The sequence below is a fragment of the Artibeus jamaicensis genome, unplaced genomic scaffold (genome assembly GCF_021234435.1).
Source record: "Artibeus jamaicensis isolate MK-2021 breed Jamaican fruit bat unplaced genomic scaffold, CSHL_Jam_final contig_233, whole genome shotgun sequence".
Taxonomy (NCBI): domain Eukaryota; kingdom Metazoa; phylum Chordata; class Mammalia; order Chiroptera; family Phyllostomidae; genus Artibeus; species Artibeus jamaicensis.
In genome coordinates this window covers 23,368,816-23,387,935 of record NW_026521486.1, presented here as the reverse complement: position 1 = coordinate 23,387,935, position 19,120 = coordinate 23,368,816, and the positions used below count along the sequence as shown (strand labels likewise).

The window sequence follows — 19,120 nt, the reverse complement described above, 5'->3', positions numbered from 1 at the left end:
ATAAATTGCTGGCAGGCAAAATCAATTTCTGGAGCCTAATTTTGCTGCCTCAACAAAACAAAACAAAACAAGAAGGTCACACTGATTCTCTTAGGTCCTAGAGTGAAAATATGCTTCTTACCACCAGACACTAAAATCCTTTTTTTAAAAATTTTATTTAGTTATTTTTCAAGTACAGTTTTTTGTCTATTTCTCCCATCCCAGTGCCCCCCCCGCCCCATGCTCCCCACCTCCCTTCCATTTCCACCCCCCTTAGTTCTCGTTCCTGTGTCCTTCCTATTTGTTCCTCCAAATCCCTCCCCCTTTTTCCCCTTAACTTCCCTTCCTTCTCCCCTCTGGTCACTGTCCCCTTGTTCTCTATTTCAGTGTCTTTGTTTTTATTCTGCTTGCTTGTTTGTTTTGTTGTTTAGCTTCCTGTTAAAGGTGAGATCATATAGTATTTGTCCTTCAACTGCCTGGCCTATTTCACTCAGCATAATGCTTTCCAGTTCCATCCATGTTGTTGCAAAGGGTAGTAGCTCCTTCTTTCTCTCTGCTGCATAAAACTCCATTGTGTATATGTACCACAATTTTTTGATCCATTCATTTACCGATGGGCACCTAGGTTGCTTCCAACTCTTGGCTATTGTAAATTGTGCTGCTATGAACATTGTGGTGCATAGGTTCTTTGAAATTGATGTTTTAGGATTCTTAGGATATAATCCTAGCAGTGGAATTGCTGGGTCAAAAGGCAGGTCAATTTTTATTTTTCTGAGAAAATTCCATACTGTTTTCCATAATGGTTGCACCAGTCTGCAATCCCACCAACAGTGAACTAAGGACCCCTTTTCCCCACAACCTCTCCAACATTTGTTGTTTGTTGCTTTGTTTATGATAGCCATCCTGACCGGTGTACAGTGATATCTCATTGTGCTTTTAATTTGCATCTCTCTGATAGCTAATGATATTGAGATTCTCTTCATCAGACACTAAAATCTTATTCTTTATGGACATTTGGACAGGCTATTGACTCTACATCATGTAATTTCTTTAGCTGAGTTAAAACAACAACAAAAAAAGATGTTAAGCGTACCACTGAAAATATTCAAGCATCCTAACAGGAAGTAATAGTGAAAGAAGTATGATAGGAACTTTTTTACCACACTGTGCAGATAAGAATCTAGCACAATTAAAGAAGGGAAAGCTAACCAGAGAAATATTGACACTGCCATCATTTCAGAGTCTTGATATGCATTCAGAGGACCTTACTAAAGGAAATGTATTGACATAAATAAGAAATGTAGTTGCAGTGAAGAAGACTAAGACACCTAAAGGAAGTAATGACAGCCAAAAACATCACATGGAAGGAACTCTTGAAAATATTTCATGTCTTTAAGACCACAGAGTAAATGTTAAAAGCTGATCCCAACCTAGAAAAGAGTATGGCAATTTGCTAAGGCATGGAAAAGATATTCAATATGCTTAGTAAGTTGGACCACAGAAGAAGTTGCTCCATTGTTCATGCTACTCTTAAAAAAATGAAATAAACCACTTTAATTTTCAATGTTTCTAATATTACAAGTTCTAATGTACTAACTAATATTAATTTCACTATACTTATTTCCATATTTACTTATAATCAAAAGTAATAGAGTTTTAATGTCTTGAGAAAAAAATTTCAGGTCACAAAACAAAATTTTTTCCTTTGATTCTGAGATTGGTCTTTTTGCATACTTTCAGCTTGCATGTGATATTTACATTTTGTAATATAATAAGCTATAAATCTGTGTTTACCTAAGACTAAAAATGTGGCATATCTACTTTGTTTTCACAAATATTAACTACTAGAGTCATGAAATTTTCCAATTGCTTAATTTCCATTGAATACTTCATACTTCGCTGTTTCAGCACTTGAAACATTTATAAAGGTGCCAAACCTGTAACAAAAAAATAAATAAAAATGAATGGTATGCTTTATTTATTTTTTAAAAAATAGACAATCACCTCACGGATCCAATCTGTTATATTCAAAACTTATTGTTGTTTCATTGATAAAAGAAGAGAAAGTGACAATAGCTATGGTGATTCTCTATCCTCCTGTGAGAATTCACAGGAGCCCTTAACTGTCTAGGATCCCAAGCCACCCTCTTGGCCTGGTCTCACCTAAGAAGTCATTGAGGAGTAACCTCAGCTTGCCCAGGACACTTCTGATTTATGCCCAGTGTCTTGATGTAACTGACAATACCTCCTTTCACTCTCAAAAGTGTTCTAGTTTGGAAATAAGTCATGGCTATCCTGATTATAACTCTCTTAAAATACTTACATAATCTTCATTTAATGAAGTATGTAAACATATTGTTATACAACATGTAAAGTAGTAGAATCAAAGCAGTTTTGTTGACTTCACAGAGACACTTTCTTTTATATCATAAAGGGTAATACCCTTGACTGTGATTTGATTTTGTGTTTATACTTCAGTGCCTTAGAAAATCAAGGGATGGTAGTGTGAAAGGAAAGGCAGAGAAATATAGCAAAGCTCCTGAATTTCTACATCTTGTGTTCCTGATTCCAAGGGACTCCTTTTACATAGGTGATTGTCAGAGAAACATGCAAAATTAGTATACATTTCTTTATTATTGACAAGATAGAAGGGACAGATTAACTCACAGGTCAAATTATAAAATTTTGAAACATTATCTGCCATCTTTTTTTATCTTGGCGCACGTACAGTTCAGATCCTTCCAGGAGACTGGTGATGGGAGACATGTAATGAGCAGCTAAACACAAAAGAAACATCAATTACTGCTCCTTTATACCTCTGGGAGCTAATTCAAGTACAACAGAACTGGATTCATATCATCAAAATTCCACTCAACATTTCACTTATTCTTGATTCCTTGTCCTTTTTCCCTCAGTGAAATTTAAAAACCTTGTTTATTTTCAGGTTTCCTATTTAACATCACTACACTCTTAACATCCATCAGATGATAGGCAAAAGTAGAAAGGATCAGAGGAGGTAAGTTCTTAGTCCCCCAAATAGCACCGTATCTACATCTATAGGGGTTCTAATTTTTTTCTGCATTCACTGCAGAATGGTTCCCATTCATTCAAGACTAGACTTTCCAATGAGTACCCCCACAAATTTCCAACTGACTACCTTTCTTCTACTCCTTCAATCTTTCTCACTTACTTGGAACCTACCCTGAAGTAGGTAATAATGTCCTTAAAACTCTCCTGTTCTCATGGACTTTATTTAGGGACATAAAACATAACTTCTCTTACATTAACTTCAAAGACTTGAAAGAGAAAATCTGGAGTTTCAGCTTTATTTTACTGCTTCTTCCTCATTCAGATTTAAAGCCATCTCTATTCTCTCTGAGCACTGTACTTTTCATTTTAATATATGAAAGACCATAATTGCAGTAAAATAACCATTTGCATGATTTACTGTTTTTATTTACTTAGATAAAAGCTTCTGTAAGATGGATAAAAGTAGGACTTATTATTACATCCCCAGAATTTAGCCTATGTTGCAGACCTTAGTAAATACAAGAGATATTTGTTTGAAAATAATAAAAATATTATCAATATTTCACCCACATTATTTTATATGTAACACTCTTGCCTGAGTTGTCTTTTAATTGTTAACTAGCACTTTATTTTGAGGCATACGTTTGGTTTCAAAAATAGGCGGACTGTAATTTGAGGCTGCATTCTGGTGCTTATTACCCATGTGGCCTTAAGAAACTTATTTATTTTCTATGAAATTCAATTTCCTGGTCTGAAATTTAGAGATAATGATAGGTATATCATAGATCATTTTAAGGTTAAATAAAATATTAGATAGAAAGGCTTGTTCCAGTCTTTGGCTTGTTATAAGCATATAATATGTAGCATTTGTCATCACTTTTTGGGTATTTTCACTGTTTACATTATTCTTGAAACTCCTTTTTTTATCAGCTTCCATTCTTTCTCCTTTTTCTTCAGTCACTCATTGTTAAACACTTGTGCTAGTGTCCTATTTATCTGATCCACATACAGTGTGAACGTGTAGGTTTTTATCCTGTGGTTTCTCCTTTTTTCAATTTACCAAGTCATTTTGGATAGTTTTTAATTTAGCAAAGCTGCCTTACCAAGATCAAATTCCCCTCGATGATGACTCATCTGTTATTTCCCCAAAATATAGTAAACATTGATAAATGTTTGATAAGTAATTAATGTTTAATAAAATCATGGGTGGGTACTTTTTAAAAAATTTTCCCCACTACTACCATCTCCCATGCACCCCCAGGCTTGCATTTTATGTTCATGTGATTCTCACAAGTACCATAAACTTGCCATATTAATGTTCACAATCAGTATCAGTTGCAAAGATAAAAATACTATACATATACTTGATAATTTTTTCTTTTTTATTTTTTGTTGCTCAGTTACAGTTGTCCTGCCTTTTCCCCCATTGTTATCCCCTGCCCCATAACCCCCCCACTCCAAGAGTCAATCCCCACCCCTGGTGGGGTTTTCCCACTGGCTGGCTGACTGACAATCAAACTGCCCACCACATCTTATCTGCTGTTGTATAAGCACAGACAGTGCAAAGTGTCATCTGTATTTCTTGGCTTCAAAAATTCATATCAGTTGAGATTCTGTTGATTGTTCAGGACACTTGTGAGATGATCAGCCAAAAATAAGTGCTGGTGGCACAAGCAGTTGGGCTCAGCTTTCACCTACTAATCCACCATCTTCTAAATCCTCTCTCTTAATTTTCTCAATTTCTTAAGTAGTTTTAAATTTTTTCTCTGATTAAGATGTTTCTATCCTTAATAAATTATCAAAATAATACATGAAACCAATACAAAGTCTTTCCTTTGACATTTTAAGTACTACTTTTCTTATAGAAAGAAGATCACAATTTTTAAAAATCAGACATTTGAAGAAACCTTGCATATACTTCAACTAGGTTTAAAGTGTTCTCAGTATCACAAATGGATATACAATAATGAATAAGACACATTTTTCTCTCTTTAAGAAGCTAAAATCTAGCAGAACGCATTCAAAGCTATTGACTAAAAATATAATGATGAAAGAGAAAGCCCCAAATTGATAATAATATTTGCAAAGAAGCAACAAAGTTGACACTTGAAAATTGGCTTGGATTAATCAAGTTGAAAAGGAAAAAAATTGTAAGTTCGATAATAAAATCATAAAGGGCAAAAATCACAGAGACATGAAACTCGTTCAAATTAATGATGATAATAAGATCTGTTGGGTTGGAGCATGTTGTTATAGCAAATTAAACAATTAGATGTTGCTGGATAGTAAGGCCTGAGCATTCCATAGTTAAGTGTTTGGCATTTTTTCACTCAAATATTAATAAAAAGAGTAACAGTAAAATAATCATGAACATTGCAGTAACTTTATCTGATTTCTTTGTATTTTAACTTTAATAACACTAAGTAGGGTTGTAACATGTGAAAATAAGACAGATTATTTATATGATTGTACCAAGTGGACTATAGTCAAAACTGTAATTTTTCATCAGTGTACAATCACTATAAGAGGGAGGAGAATTCCATGATTTAGTTTTTAATCCATTGTCTATTAATACATGCCTCAAAAGCAATTGCGAGGGATAAGAAATGCCAAATATATATATTTTTTTCAATAATTTACCTGTTGTGATATGTGTTATGGACTGGTTACCCTAACAATTGTATATTCTTGCTATTTGAACCTGTGATATAGGAATTCTCCAATGAACTCCCCTCAGAGGGAGGGGTCACTCATAAAAGGCATAAAGGCCATTTATTAGTAACAGCCAAGGATTAATATTTGTCTTACCTGCACCGTTAACAATACCAAAATATTTATGTGGACAGACTACAAATCATAACACAGACCTGAGTTCTATTCCCAAATATCTCACTGTCACATCCCAGGGAGGAGGAATTACTTTTGCTCTCATTCTGACATTTGCATTCCTTTGAGCATGAGCAACATCTGAGGTCTGAAAAGCAAGCAAGGAAAGTCTTTGACACTTGTACACACATATGCATAATATGTATGCAGAGATACACAATCAATAAGTATATATATCGGAGTGTCAAAACATCTGCATTATATATTGTAGTTATTAACAAAGCTTATATATTAAACGAGGGATTGTTTAACATATGAGAGAAGGAACAGAATATGATATGAAGTTAAAAGGGGTATGGATCTGAAATAATCTGAAATAGAAGAATCATAGATACAGAGGCAGAAAAATGATGGAGGAATTATTAAAAGCACGCAGAGAAAACTTCAGTGTGTTTGGATTGTTGCAACAAGACCCTAGTCCATCTCTAATATGGTAAATTTTCTACAGAAACCTCATCACTTTGCTGTTTCCAGTGATGTTGCTTTAAATTATTTACTGTTCTGCCATTGCTTTCAGGTTAAAATTGAAACCCTCCACATTATTTCCACAAACCCTAATGACATTCAAATTTTATTCCTTATCAGTCCACATATATCTTGAATACCTTGAACTTTTCCTGAGAGTGTCAGGCTATTGTCCATCACTTTTATTTAATATGCTTTCACTCCCAGCATTGAATATTGTACCCTCATCTAGTCTTGACTATCCCCTCCAACTACATTGTTTTTTTTTGCATTATATATTTATGATTATGTGCATTTTGTACACTGAGTTATAGTTATCTGTTTACTCCTCTGCTTTTCCTATCATATCATAAGATCCTCAAAATGAAGAATTGTTAAACTGTTATGCTGAAAACTGTATATTATCAGGGTCCCCTCCCAAGTGCTTGACAATTTTTTTTTTAATAATGAAAGAAGGTAAGAAAGGAAAGAGTAAATAAAGAGTGAAAGGAAGACAAATTAGTAAGAGGGTATAGGATTTTCAGCAGGGGAAATGATGTGGTTCCTCTCTGAAGAAACTATTTAGCAAAGCCGAAGTTTATATATGGTTGTTAGTGCCACACTTTATAACCATCTTCATTTGGGAAGTTTTCTGTTTATACATTCCACCCTGGTTTCCACTCTGAAAATATCCAGGTAGATGTCTCATCTCCAGAGAAATCTAACAGAAAGCCTATCTTGTTTTAATAGCAAAAGTGTAAACCCAAAGCAACCATTCCTTTCTTTCTTAAATGTGAACAGAGAAGCAAGAATTATAACATATATTTGAGCACCAGCACGAGAGAGAATTTCCATTATAAAAGAAAAAGAAAAAAAAAACCTGTGTATCCCCACCCCCCAAAACAAATTAGGAAAGACGAGTCATATTTTAAATGACTCCTCTAATTAACATACTTAGATGATTCCAAAAGTAGTAACAAGATGCTACAAAAAACAATACTCAAGAATCACATAAGATGTTATCGGGTTAAAAAATGTGATTGTCAAAATAATAATCAATATAAAGATTGATAAATAAAGTTTAGAAAATCTCCCACAGTCTAAAACCAAAAAGAGACAATTTGCAAATTTTAACTTTTGAAGCAGAGATGTCATGAAAACAAAAAAAGAAACAAAGTAGAAAACATAAACTTATTCGTAACAGCACATATTTTCCCTAAATTTGGCATAAACTTTCAGATTGAGAAGGCCCACAAAGTGTACCCCAGATAAATGATTAAAAAATACTCATATCCAGAACATCCTAAAATTTCAACTCCTAAAAACTGAAGTATTTAAAAGCTAAAATCAGGTCATTTTTATGGAATGAAAATCACACTGGGAACAGACTTATTAAAAACATTGTTGGCTAGAGACAATGATGCAATCTTTTCAATGTCCTCAAAGAAATTAATTTTTAACCTTCAAATTTATATCTAGCCAAAATAAAGAGCACCTCAGACATGCTAACATACAGAACATTTATTCCCTATATGCCCAACAAAATTTTATTAAAATGGGAATTTAAATTAAGGAAAAGAAGAAGAAAGAAGAGATTTAAGAGAACTGAATTTAATGAGAGAGAGAGAAGGAAATTCGTTTGATAAAAGTGATGGTTAAATAGCATACAAAGAAACTTAGTCAAGAAGGATAAAAAGCATTTAAAAAATAATTTATAAAAGGTTAAACTTCAGAACTATTTCAAGATCTTGAACCCAGTGAAAAGGCTGGAGAAAATTAGAGAACCCTAAATTATTGATGAGACTATATGAAACAGATGGGTGATTTCACTCACCACTGTTCTGCTGCTTTAATCTCTCGTGGCATTTTGAGGCGTACTCTTTCAACTCTTGTAATGCGTTTTTTAACATATTTTTGAAAAAAATGTGCTCACTTGAGATATTTTTATACATATCCAGGTATAATGTTATATTTTTCTCCCACTGTCCTGTTATGTTCTGTGGCTTGTCATATTCTGGTCTGTTGCTGAAGAAGAGTTTTTGGTAATCTGTAATTCATGGCAAGAGATTAGACTTTAACACAAAATTTTCCAGTAAATTATATTAATATCATAACAGTTATTTAACAGTTTAATAGAAAACATGTTAAAAGATAGCTACATGCATGTAGAATACCAACCTTACATACTTTTAAGATTAAAATTAATTGAGATAAAAATGATTTAAATTACTTAAGGGTGCACAGGTTTCTTGTTTATGGAAATGCCCAAATAGGTTTAAATGTAAAATGGAAAAAAATCTACATGAAGCAGAAATTTCAAAATAAAAGACAGTGTAATTCAGTATATTTCTGAGCCTGTGTGTTGTGAATTTAGGTTTTTTGAAGTTATAACCATAATTTAAGAAGAGTTTGAAAGCACATGACTCAGAATTAAAGAAAAAATTTAAACACAGGGACCATGTCTTTAAGAACTTCAGAAGATTCAGCCCTGGCTGGTGTGGTGCAGTGGATTGAGGGTTGGCCTGCAAACCAAAGGGCTACCACTTCAATTCCCAGTCAGGGTACATGCCTGGGTTGCAGGACAGGTCCCATGTAGGGGACACTCAAGAGGCAACCGCTGTTGAAGTTTCTCTCCCTCTCTCTTTCCCTTCCCCTTTCTCTAAACAACATCTTAAAAAAAAGAAATTCAGAAGACCCAGAAAGTTTCATAAACTATCCATTCTGTGAATTATTACAACATAACCTGGCCTTTCTTGATAGATAGATATTAGTTACCTGGCAGCTCTGCAAATTAATGGAAACTTTAATTTTTAATTTAAGTTCTGTAAGGATTGAATGAGATAAAGATCACCAAATGAGCATTCAAGAAATGTTGGCAATTATAGTGATAATCATTTTCTATTTCCTCAAGATGCCTTTCTCCTTACTGTTGTATGAAAGAATGAATGGGGAAGGGCTCTTCCCACCAGCATGCAGACTTGGGCAGACACATCCCCAAATATGGAGTGGTTTAAAAAGTCTTTTAATTCTCAAATAAATAAATAATGGATATTTAAAGAAACAAATTATGGCAGGGGTTGGGGAAGTATTCAAGGAAAAGAAAAAAATATGATCAATATAGCAAAAGATGGAAACATGAAAGCAAAAGGGCTTAAAACTATAAAGTACAAAATAAAATGACACACATATGATCAAAGATTTTCCACTGATCATTTATTAATCATACAGAATTTTAAAAGTACTTTGGACACTCCGCACTTTAAATTGAGAAAAATGTACCTGTTAGTTATGGTTGGACTGAAGATTAAATAAGACTGTGTGTGAAGAACTTGAGAAAACATTAGTGCTTAAAATATTAAGTAACATAATATCAGAATAATGTGATGTGCATGATAAAGTGAAGGAACAGCTTCAGAGAAAAGGGGAAACTTACCCATTAATATCAGGGTTCCCAGTCCAGCCATCACTGCCAAGTTCAGCATCAGCACAGTGAAAGCCACAATGACCCACACTTTCCATGGATTAGAATGTCCTATGAGGAAGCACAAATTTAGAAGAATGAGATGAAAAACACACTTTATGCTACTCTCTCTTTCCCTAACCTCCTCTGAACACAGTGTATAGGACCATTTAATTCTATTTTAATGAAAAAATAATTTGCAAAATCAAACAGCACTCATTTATGTGAAGTGTCTAGATTCACATCTAACACTAAAAACACAATTTCACATAAATGTAATTATAGTCATATTCTGAATATTTTTATGGACACTGCCTGGTTTATAATTGATCAGTCATCTCCCCCACCCCATGTTCCTAGTCTTACTTTCCTTGGTCTGTCTTCCATCTCCATGTAATCAGTGTTCACCTCCAGCAGAATATTCTTCCTCACTTTTCCACACTAGTATTGCAATGTTTTACTCAATCCAATTTCTTTCCCATTCTCTGATGATTGACCTTTTTAAGTGTTCTCTTTAATATCAGCTTCTTAGGAAATCACCTATTTCCTCTAGATTTTAAAATTTATTGCCATAAATTTGCATGGACTCTAGTCATATGTATTTATTCTCTCCCAGTTTATGGCTGTATTTTAAAACTATTCCTAATATCTGATAATTTTGCTTTTGTTATCTTTCCTTAATTTGGTATTGGGTTTTTTAAATGAAATATCTTCATGTTATATTCTGTCTTCAAAATTATTCTATTTGTAACTTAAACTTTTAAATTTATTGATTCTCTCTTAATTTATTTTACATTTATTAAAATATGTATTAATATTCTCCAGGTCCATCCAGAAAATTAAGTAAGCGAATTAAGCCAGTTAGTGAAAGAAAAATACCACATATTTCACTTATACATGGAGTCTAGTGAGCACAATACACTAACAAACAAAACAGCAATAGGAAGTAGGGGGGTGGGAGGAGGATCAGAGGAAATCAAATGGTGAAGGGATTAACCAAAGAGTATTTATGTACATCCATGGACATAGACAGCAATGTGAGGATTGGAAGTGGGCAAAGGGAGAGAAAGTGGGAACCAGAAGAGCATAAACAGTAAAAATAAAATTAAAAAATAAAAAATACATAAGTAAAAATGTTTTATTAAGTTTGGCTATTCTATGTTCTCTGATAATAAAATATTTGAGGCGATAAATCTTTCTCTTTGATAACTTTAGCTGTCTTCAAACATTTTTTATTACATTTTAAATATCTGTAATTTCATTCGTTTTGTTTTTAATCAAAGATATATCATTAGAAATATATGTTTTCCCAAGTATTTAAAATTATTTGGATTATTCTAATATTATTACTCTTTTTATTGTATTATAACCAGAAAGATAGAGGTCTATTAATTTCCAAAATTTTAATATTTAGTAGGTTTTTAAAAAGTAAATTACTAACTCTTTGTGCTAAAGATACATTATCTAAAAAATTTACAATTATATAAAATATGTGTATTTATATCTACTAAGTATAATAATCTAATTATTGAATCACTTCATATTTATCAGATTTTTGCTAGGTATCCTGTAGTAACAAAAGTAGTACATAAAAAAACCTTGAGTCACATTTACTTCAAATAAAATCTCCTCTTAAAATTTTTGTTTTATATATTTACCTTAATTTTTTGGTGTACATAGGTTTATGGTTTTTAGATTTACTTCATGAATTATAAATTTGATCATTACTTAACATGCATTTTTCTGATGTACCCAGACTTAATTTTTTTTTAGTTTTTCTTAGTACTAGAGAAGTTCTACTTGTATATCCTTCTTCTTCTAGTTACTAGTTACTAGTTACTAGCCCTTAGACAACAATCTTACTCCCTCCACCAAAGTGCTCTAATAATTTACAGTTTCTGATTCATAATGACATAATATTATATATAATTATCAATCCCACTGCCCCACCTGAGCTTTCATAATATCTTTACTTCCTCACTCTTTCTCTCCCTGACCTTAGGTTTTAAAGTGAAAATTTTGTAAAATTTGTCCTAGACTATTATAGACTCTCTCTTGGAATACATTTATTTCATTGCAAAAATAATCGAACAATTATTATAATTTTATTGTAATCATCTCATCATCAAGTATTACTTTTTTATAACCCTCTGAAGTTTCCCTTATTAATTCTTCTGTGTTTAGAAAGTTTCCAGAGTATGTTTCTCACTTGAAGTGTATGATGATTTTCTGTTTTATTAGAATGGATGAATTATATATTTTCTGAATTCAGGATGAGTAAATGGTAATAACTTCTCTTCGTTTTTATTCAGTATTAGAAGGTATCTAATTGTCCTTTAATTATTCCCTTGTTTCTATTTATTAATTTTGCTCTTCATGGAATCTTAGTATTTACCTATTAAATTACTTGGCTTTATTACTCAAGTCTATCATGATTTTAATATCTCTTTAATTTTGAATAATTTCTTTCATATAGTCTTCCAGGACATGCATGGGACCTGAATGATCTTTACTTTTTCTTTCAACTCATCTGCTAAATTTATTACAGTGAAAGTCATATTATTTCAGTTTAAATTTCTATGAGGCTATAACTTAATATCTTAAATGATGTTATTATGTTGGGTGTTTATTGTGCTTGTCTTTCTCTTCCAGGAATTGTTTGAAGTCAAATTGGCTTTTTCTTCCTCCTCTGGCCTCCAAGTCCCCTGAGATCAGCAGCTATTTTTGATTGTTTTGTCTTAATTTTATTTACTCTTGTGTTTGACAATAAGCTTTGAAGTACTTTGAGAACCATTAAACCTACGCGTGATGAAAAGTACATGTTTCTTTCACTATGTGTGCCAGCTTACCAGATGGCAAGCTGTTAATTCTATGAATCCATGAAAAAAGACACCTGGTCCAATATCTTCTCAGATGCAAAGGCTAGCATGCTCTACGATTTAGAATTACAGAGGACTGGTTCTGCATGCCTGTTCAGTTTGGACACTAGTCCTCTGAGGCCAGAAAGACAAGTAAGTCCTTCTGAAACTACACGAGAAGACTGGCACCATTTTCACAGGAGACTGCTTGGGGTGGTGTATTGGAGGCCCCATCTTTCCTATATGGAGTCCAACAACATCAAGAGACTAGGCCCTTTTCTTTTTGGGGAATTTCCTAACTAGCACAGAAATAAACAAATCCATTGCCCCTTCTTCTCGTTGGAATCCCATGACAGTTTTGGACATATACTGTACATATCTTCAGTGCCCTGTCTGTGCTAGCTCTATTCAGGGGAGGTGTTTGATAATAGAAAATGAGGGAAAAAAGAAGAATAAAATTGCATTTGAGTTAACTGAAATGTTGATTGATCGGTTTGGAATTGTTATACTTAGATCTCATTCTTCTCCCTTGGTTTTCTCTAAAAACTACAATGAAATGTAGAAAGAGGGTTAAAGAAGGCATAGAGTCATGATAAAAAAAGAGGAAGAAAACCAAAGAAATGAAATTTCAGAAGGTAGACTAGTAACTTTGTGAGCCCTTAGAAACTGAAGCAAAGTCAGCATTGAAGAAACAAAAGCAGCAAGCTAATTCTCATTTAAGAACCCAAAACAGCTCCAGGAATTGATGATATCTGGTACTTTCCATGTGGAGGTATAAGTGATCTGAAAACTAAAAATGTGCCTAAACATCCATGTAAGATACAAGCAGACTCCCCTCACCAGTATTTTTCCTCCACTCCATAAAACTGAGTTATCCTCTCTTATCCTTTCTCATAGGAGACTGCCTGGGCAGTGTATTGGAGGATTCATCTTCAGAACAATTAACTGTCCAAAGACAGTGAAAAAAAACTACCAACACTGACAATGGAGTTTTTCAGTGAATTGCCCCAGTCCATGAAGGCTACATTTAATAAGCCAATCACATCTATACATGGTACCAACAAAATGGATTTCTTTTCACACTTACAGGTAACCAAGGATCACCAGATATTTGAAGAAAACTGACAACATGAAAGACTGAGGAAAAATAAAACACAAATGAGCAATTTAGAAAAAGCAGAGCTAATACAATGAAGAAATTTCAAAATTGCTGTAAATACACTTCCTGGTAGAAGTGTAAATGTGAAAAGTGGTTTTGACAATTTCTTATAAAGTTAAACATACTCCAATCAAAACTAAAATTTTACTCCTACATAGATAGTTACCTAATATAATTTCTAAAAAATATGTCTACAAAAAGACATGCACATAAAAGCAGCTTTATTCATACTAGCCACAAACTGGAAATAACAAATATCTACCTACAGGTGAATGAATAAATATTGTGGTATATCCATGCAATGGACTACTACTCAACAATGAAAGGAATTAACTACTAATCTGCACAACATGGATGAATCTCAAAAACACTATGCTAATGAGGACTTCCAGCCAAAATGGAGGCATAGGTAGATATGCTTTGCTTCCTTGCACAATCAAAAGAAGGACAATGATCAATTTAAAAACAAAAAACAACCAGAATTGCCACAAAATTGAACTGCATGGAAGTCTGACAACCAAGGAGTTAAAGAAGAAGCATTCATCCAGACTGTGCCACAACACAGTGAAGTGGGTTGCCCTGCTATAGTGAATACTTAAAGCTCTGCCCCTTATAATGCAACAGGCACACCAAGACAAATAAATATGGCCCAAATAAAAGAACAGATCAAAACTCTAGAAATAGAACTAAGCAATGAGGAGACAGCCAACCTATCAGATGCAGAGTTCAAAGCACCGGTGATCAGGATGCTCACAGAAATGATTAAGTACAGCCATAAAATAAAGGGAGAAGTGAAGGCTACACAACATGAAATAAAGAAAAATATACAGGAAACCAACACTAAAGGGAAGGAAACAAGGACTCACATCAATGATTTGGAACAAAAGGAAAAAAATAAACATTCAACAGAAACAGAATGAAGAAACAAGAATTCAACAAAATGAGGAGAGGTTTACGAACCTCTGGGACAACTTTAAATGTTCCAACAAATGAATCATAGGGGTGCCTGAAGGAGAAGAGGAAGACCAAGAAATTGAAAGCTTACTTGAAAATATAATGAAAGAATACTTCCCCAATCTGGTGAAGGAAATAAACATGTAACTCCAGTAAGCTCAGAGTCCCAGAGAAATTGGACCCAAGGAGGAACACAGCAAGACACATCATAATTAAATTACCAAAGATTAAAGATAAGGAGAGAATCTTAAAAGCAACAAAAAAAAGGAGATAGTTACCCCCAAAGGAGTGCCCATAAGATTATCAGCTGATTTCTTAAAAGAAACCTTACAGACAGAAAGAGCTGGAAAGAAGTATTCAAAGTCATGAAAAACAAGAACTGACATCCAAGATTACTCTATCCAGCAAAGTTATCATTTAGAATGGAAGAGCAAATAAAGTGCTTCCCAGGTAAGGTAAAGTTAAAGGGGGTCATCATCACCAAGCCCTTATTATTTGAAATTCCAAAGGGGTATATCTAAGAAGAAGATCAAATCTGTGGACAGTAAAATGACAACAAACTCACAACTATCAACAACTGAACCTAAAAAATAAAAACAAATGAAGCAAACAACTAGAAAAGGAACACAATCACAGAAATGGAGATCACATGGAGGGTTATCAACAGGGAGGTGGTGGAGTGAGAATGGGGGGAAAGCTACAAAGAATAAGAAGCATAATTGGTACAAATAGACAGGGGAAAGTTAATAGTATAGGAAATGGAGAATCTAAAGAACTTATATGTATGACCCATGGACATGATCTAAGGGTGGAGGGATGCTGAAGAGAAAGAGGGTACAGGGTGCAGGGTCGAGGAGGATAAAGGGGAGAAAGAAAATGGGACAACTGTAATAGCATAATCAATAAAATATACTTGAAAAAATTGTAATTATGCTAATGAAAGAAGAAGTCATGAAGAGCATATGTTATTCAAACTCATTTTTATTAAATTCTAGACGAGGCAGAACAGTCCAGTATGACAGAAAACAGGTCAATGGTTATCTGCAGCCAAGATTCTTGATAATGCAGTGAGAATAACTTGGAAGTCACGCAGGTGACAAATATACTCTGTATATTAACTTCAGTGGTATATAGATATATATTTCTTAAGTACAATAAACTATACAGTAAATGTGAGAATATTATTTTCTATTTAAATTATGCTTCAGTAAGGTTGACTTGAAAATATAATTTAAAAAAACCATCAGAGAAGAGATTTTCCTATACACATAAGAATAGATTATAAAAAGCCTTAAGAAAACAAGAATTTGTTGAAATAAAATAATACTAAAAGCATATTTTCTGATAGGAAAATTAAAAGACAATTTAAGAAAAATCACCCATAAAATATAAGAAAAGGATATAATTATAAAAATTGGGATGTGTCATGTTATAAAAAAAAGAAAAACCCAGAAAAGGATGTGAAAACTGGGGGTAGATGGAGAAAATAATAAAAAAGAGATGGTTTCCCATAAAGGGCAAGAGTGTATCACCTTGTGTTTACCCTCCTTACTTCATTTCTCAAAATTTGTCTACCTTTTATTTTTAAAAGTAATCTCTAATATTTATGCCACAACATCTCACATACTGTCTTTTTTAAATTTCCTTTCGGCCCAGTCTGCCTATTTATGCTGAGAGTTCTCACCTCTCGCGGCTCTGGTCTCTGCCGCCTCAAATGCACTCTTAGCTGCCTCTGGTCTGTTGTCAGCCGCACCATTCAGCTCCAGTTCTGGCAGTTCATGATTGTATTTACAGGGAGAGAAATGTAAAAGTATTTTTAAATTTTTTAAAAATCACTCTTTGTTCTAGTCCTCTTTTTACTTTCTCACTATTCACATATCCCCACTATTTTTTACTTGATTTTGATAGTGTATTTTTCTTAATACACAAACTCTTTGTGACTTTCTACAAAAGTGAAATTTAAGCAGCCTACCCAGATGTATGTAAAACAATAAAAATATTGTGAAAATTGAATAACAGTTGTTTAAGATTGGGAAATATGTGACTGAACATAAATTGCTTCTCCAGTTTTGTAACCTCCTGAGATCAATTGCCTATGATATTAATTGGATGGTGATGATGTAATACCTTTATACATGCAGGTCCTTCATCAAACATCATAGAGAAGATGACTCTATTTGGGAAATTTGTCTCTAAAATATAATCTACTAACCCAATGCCTAAAATTCTATAATCAGATTTGTTTATATGAACTGCTTTTTCTTCATCATTTGAATATCAAATACTTTGGGGTAAATAAGCAAATTTAAAATTCCACATATTTATGGAAGATGTAATTTTATATTAAAACCTAAAGGACTTAAAAACAAATTAAAAAACATACAAAATATTAAAATATGTAAATTAAAAGTTATAAAGAACAAAAATAATCTCAGGAATGTGCAAGAAACCATATATTTCATTGCAATAACATTTCAATAAATATGATTTTGATGTTTTCAAAAGTTATCTTCCTACTGCTTCAGTGTTATATCTAACTCTCTAGGGATTGAACTGATGGATACAACATACTGATGGATACAACATACTGATGGATACAACAATTATGTGGACTGGAATTATATTATGTTGAAATAAGGAGCCTTCAATCTATTCCATCTTAGAAAGAAAGATGTGTTTACATCACTGAGTAGAGTGTGATCCTTTGAATCCCATAGCATTTGTCTATTTAATATCTTTTAGCAGTTAAATTAAAATCCTGGGGAATTATTTTCATGCTGTTACTGTTTTTCCTTCCCCTAATAGCCTATAATCTCTAAAAAATATAAAAAATAATGATCTTACAAAATAATAAGATAGATAAATTCAGGGTCTGGCACGTAGCAACTTTACTACGAACTAGTACTGCATAATTGAATCTCAAAAGAGTCTAACAGCCTTGAGTTGAAGCCAGGAGAACCCACCAGTAGTATAGCTGAATAGTCTTTCATCTGTCTGATCCTGCATAGAGGACCTTACCTGTTCTCTTGAGACTGCAGCTTTCCTTGAGTTTCTTTGACTTAGAAGGATTTGGAAATTGGAGAGTAGCATAGGTCACTTCCTCAGACATTACTGAACAAAGAAAGCACAATTCAATCACTCTGTGCACTGAGCTATCACCCTGAAGTTGTTCTTGCTGTTGTTGGGTGATTCCTGCACGAGGGAACTAAGCCGAGTGAACTGCCTTTGTAAAAACCAGCAAAAAATAGTGTCAAAAACAGAACTGTTACTTCTGCACATGTCTTATCTCCCTTTTCTAACTTCCTCCAGTAAAAGCATCAAGTTGAAGAAATGGTCTTAAGAGAAAAATATGGGTTTTAAACATAAATATTTTTTTTTAATTTGTGGAAAAACCATACGGCTATCCGGACTCAAGACTACCCTGTGAAAATACAAATTCAAGTTTACTTATTCCTGCATACATGAAGTAGTTAATCACATTGTGCCTGTGAAAACACTGTTATAATTTCATGTACTACTTAACCCACTCCTAACTCCCAGAAAACCACAGGTGAGTTAATTCTCAACAAAATGTTTTTCTTTTCTTTTCTTACTTCCTATTTTTCTGGATTAAAGAGAGTCCTGAGAAGTTAAAAAACAGTATATTAATGGACAAGAAAAAAAAGGCTGATATACTTTAAAGTGGCAGATCTTTCTTTAGAGTACACCCATCAAGATAGGATATGATTTCTGATTATTTGAATTTTGGGAGGAAAGTAGTGTATATATTTATATTAACCTATTTTCAAGATTGCAGAATTGAAACTCGGGGAGACCCAGTGCCCCGCTTGCTGTCCAGCACAAGATTAGTCAGTAGACAGAATGCTCGCTGTGTCCTGATAATCTGGCATAGTGACAACCATATGATACATCTTCAATTGGTATCTCTAAATGGATAAATTATTAATTCATTAATAAATAATCAGCACTGTTCAGTGTAAAGAAACTATTAAATATTCTTATTAATAAAGACACCTGTTTTGACTTTCAAGAAAGATTAAACATTGTTCAATAGGCTTACAGAGGAAAATCACACTTAAACAATCTAACCTTACACATAAAGGAACTAGAAAAAGGAAAACAAACACAACCTGAAGTGAGTAAAAGGAAGGAAATGATAAAGATCAGAGCAGAGAGAAATTGAGTCTAATAAACAATAAAAAAGATCAATAAACCAAGAGCTTGTTCTTTAAAAGGATAAATAAAATTGATAACTTTTTAACCAGACACATCAAGAAAAAAAAAGATGAAGGGCCTAACCAAATAAAATGAGAAAAATCCAAGATGGAGGTGAAGTAGGTGGAAGTTACA

At 33.3% G+C, this 19,120-nt stretch overlaps 1 protein-coding gene across 1 annotated transcript; it reads right to left on the bottom strand.

Annotated features, from left to right (window-relative positions):
* Positions 1 to 698: 698 nt before the first annotated feature.
* LOC119065720 (C-type lectin domain family 12 member A-like) lies at positions 699 to 17,971 on the bottom strand. The gene is made up of 7 exons (XM_037167852.2): positions 17,789 to 17,971; positions 16,455 to 16,538; positions 9,773 to 9,871; positions 8,174 to 8,386; positions 5,877 to 5,983; positions 2,647 to 2,756; positions 699 to 1,916 (listed from the first exon to the last, which is right to left on the bottom strand). Exons 1-6 carry the CDS (start codon positions 17,877 to 17,879, stop codon positions 2,673 to 2,675), a joined length of 678 nt encoding a protein of 225 aa, XP_037023747.2. The 5' UTR covers positions 17,880 to 17,971; the 3' UTR covers positions 699 to 1,916; positions 2,647 to 2,672.
* Between the last annotated feature and the right edge of the window lie 1,149 nt (positions 17,972 to 19,120).

Bases quoted from the DNA above. Each gene is read 5' to 3' on its own strand.
- LOC119065720 (XM_037167852.2), bottom strand. From the start codon at position 17,879: ATGTCTGAGGAAGTGACCTATGCTACTCTCCAATTTCCAAATCCTTCT. The intron at 16,539-17,788 runs GTAAGGTCCTCT...ATGAACTGCCAG, and splicing joins CTGCAGTCTCAAGAGAACAG to AACTGGAGCTGAATGGTGCG. The intron at 8,387-9,772 runs GTAAGTTTCCCC...CATGAATTACAG, and splicing joins GGGAACCCTGATATTAATGG to ATTACCAAAAACTCTTCTTC.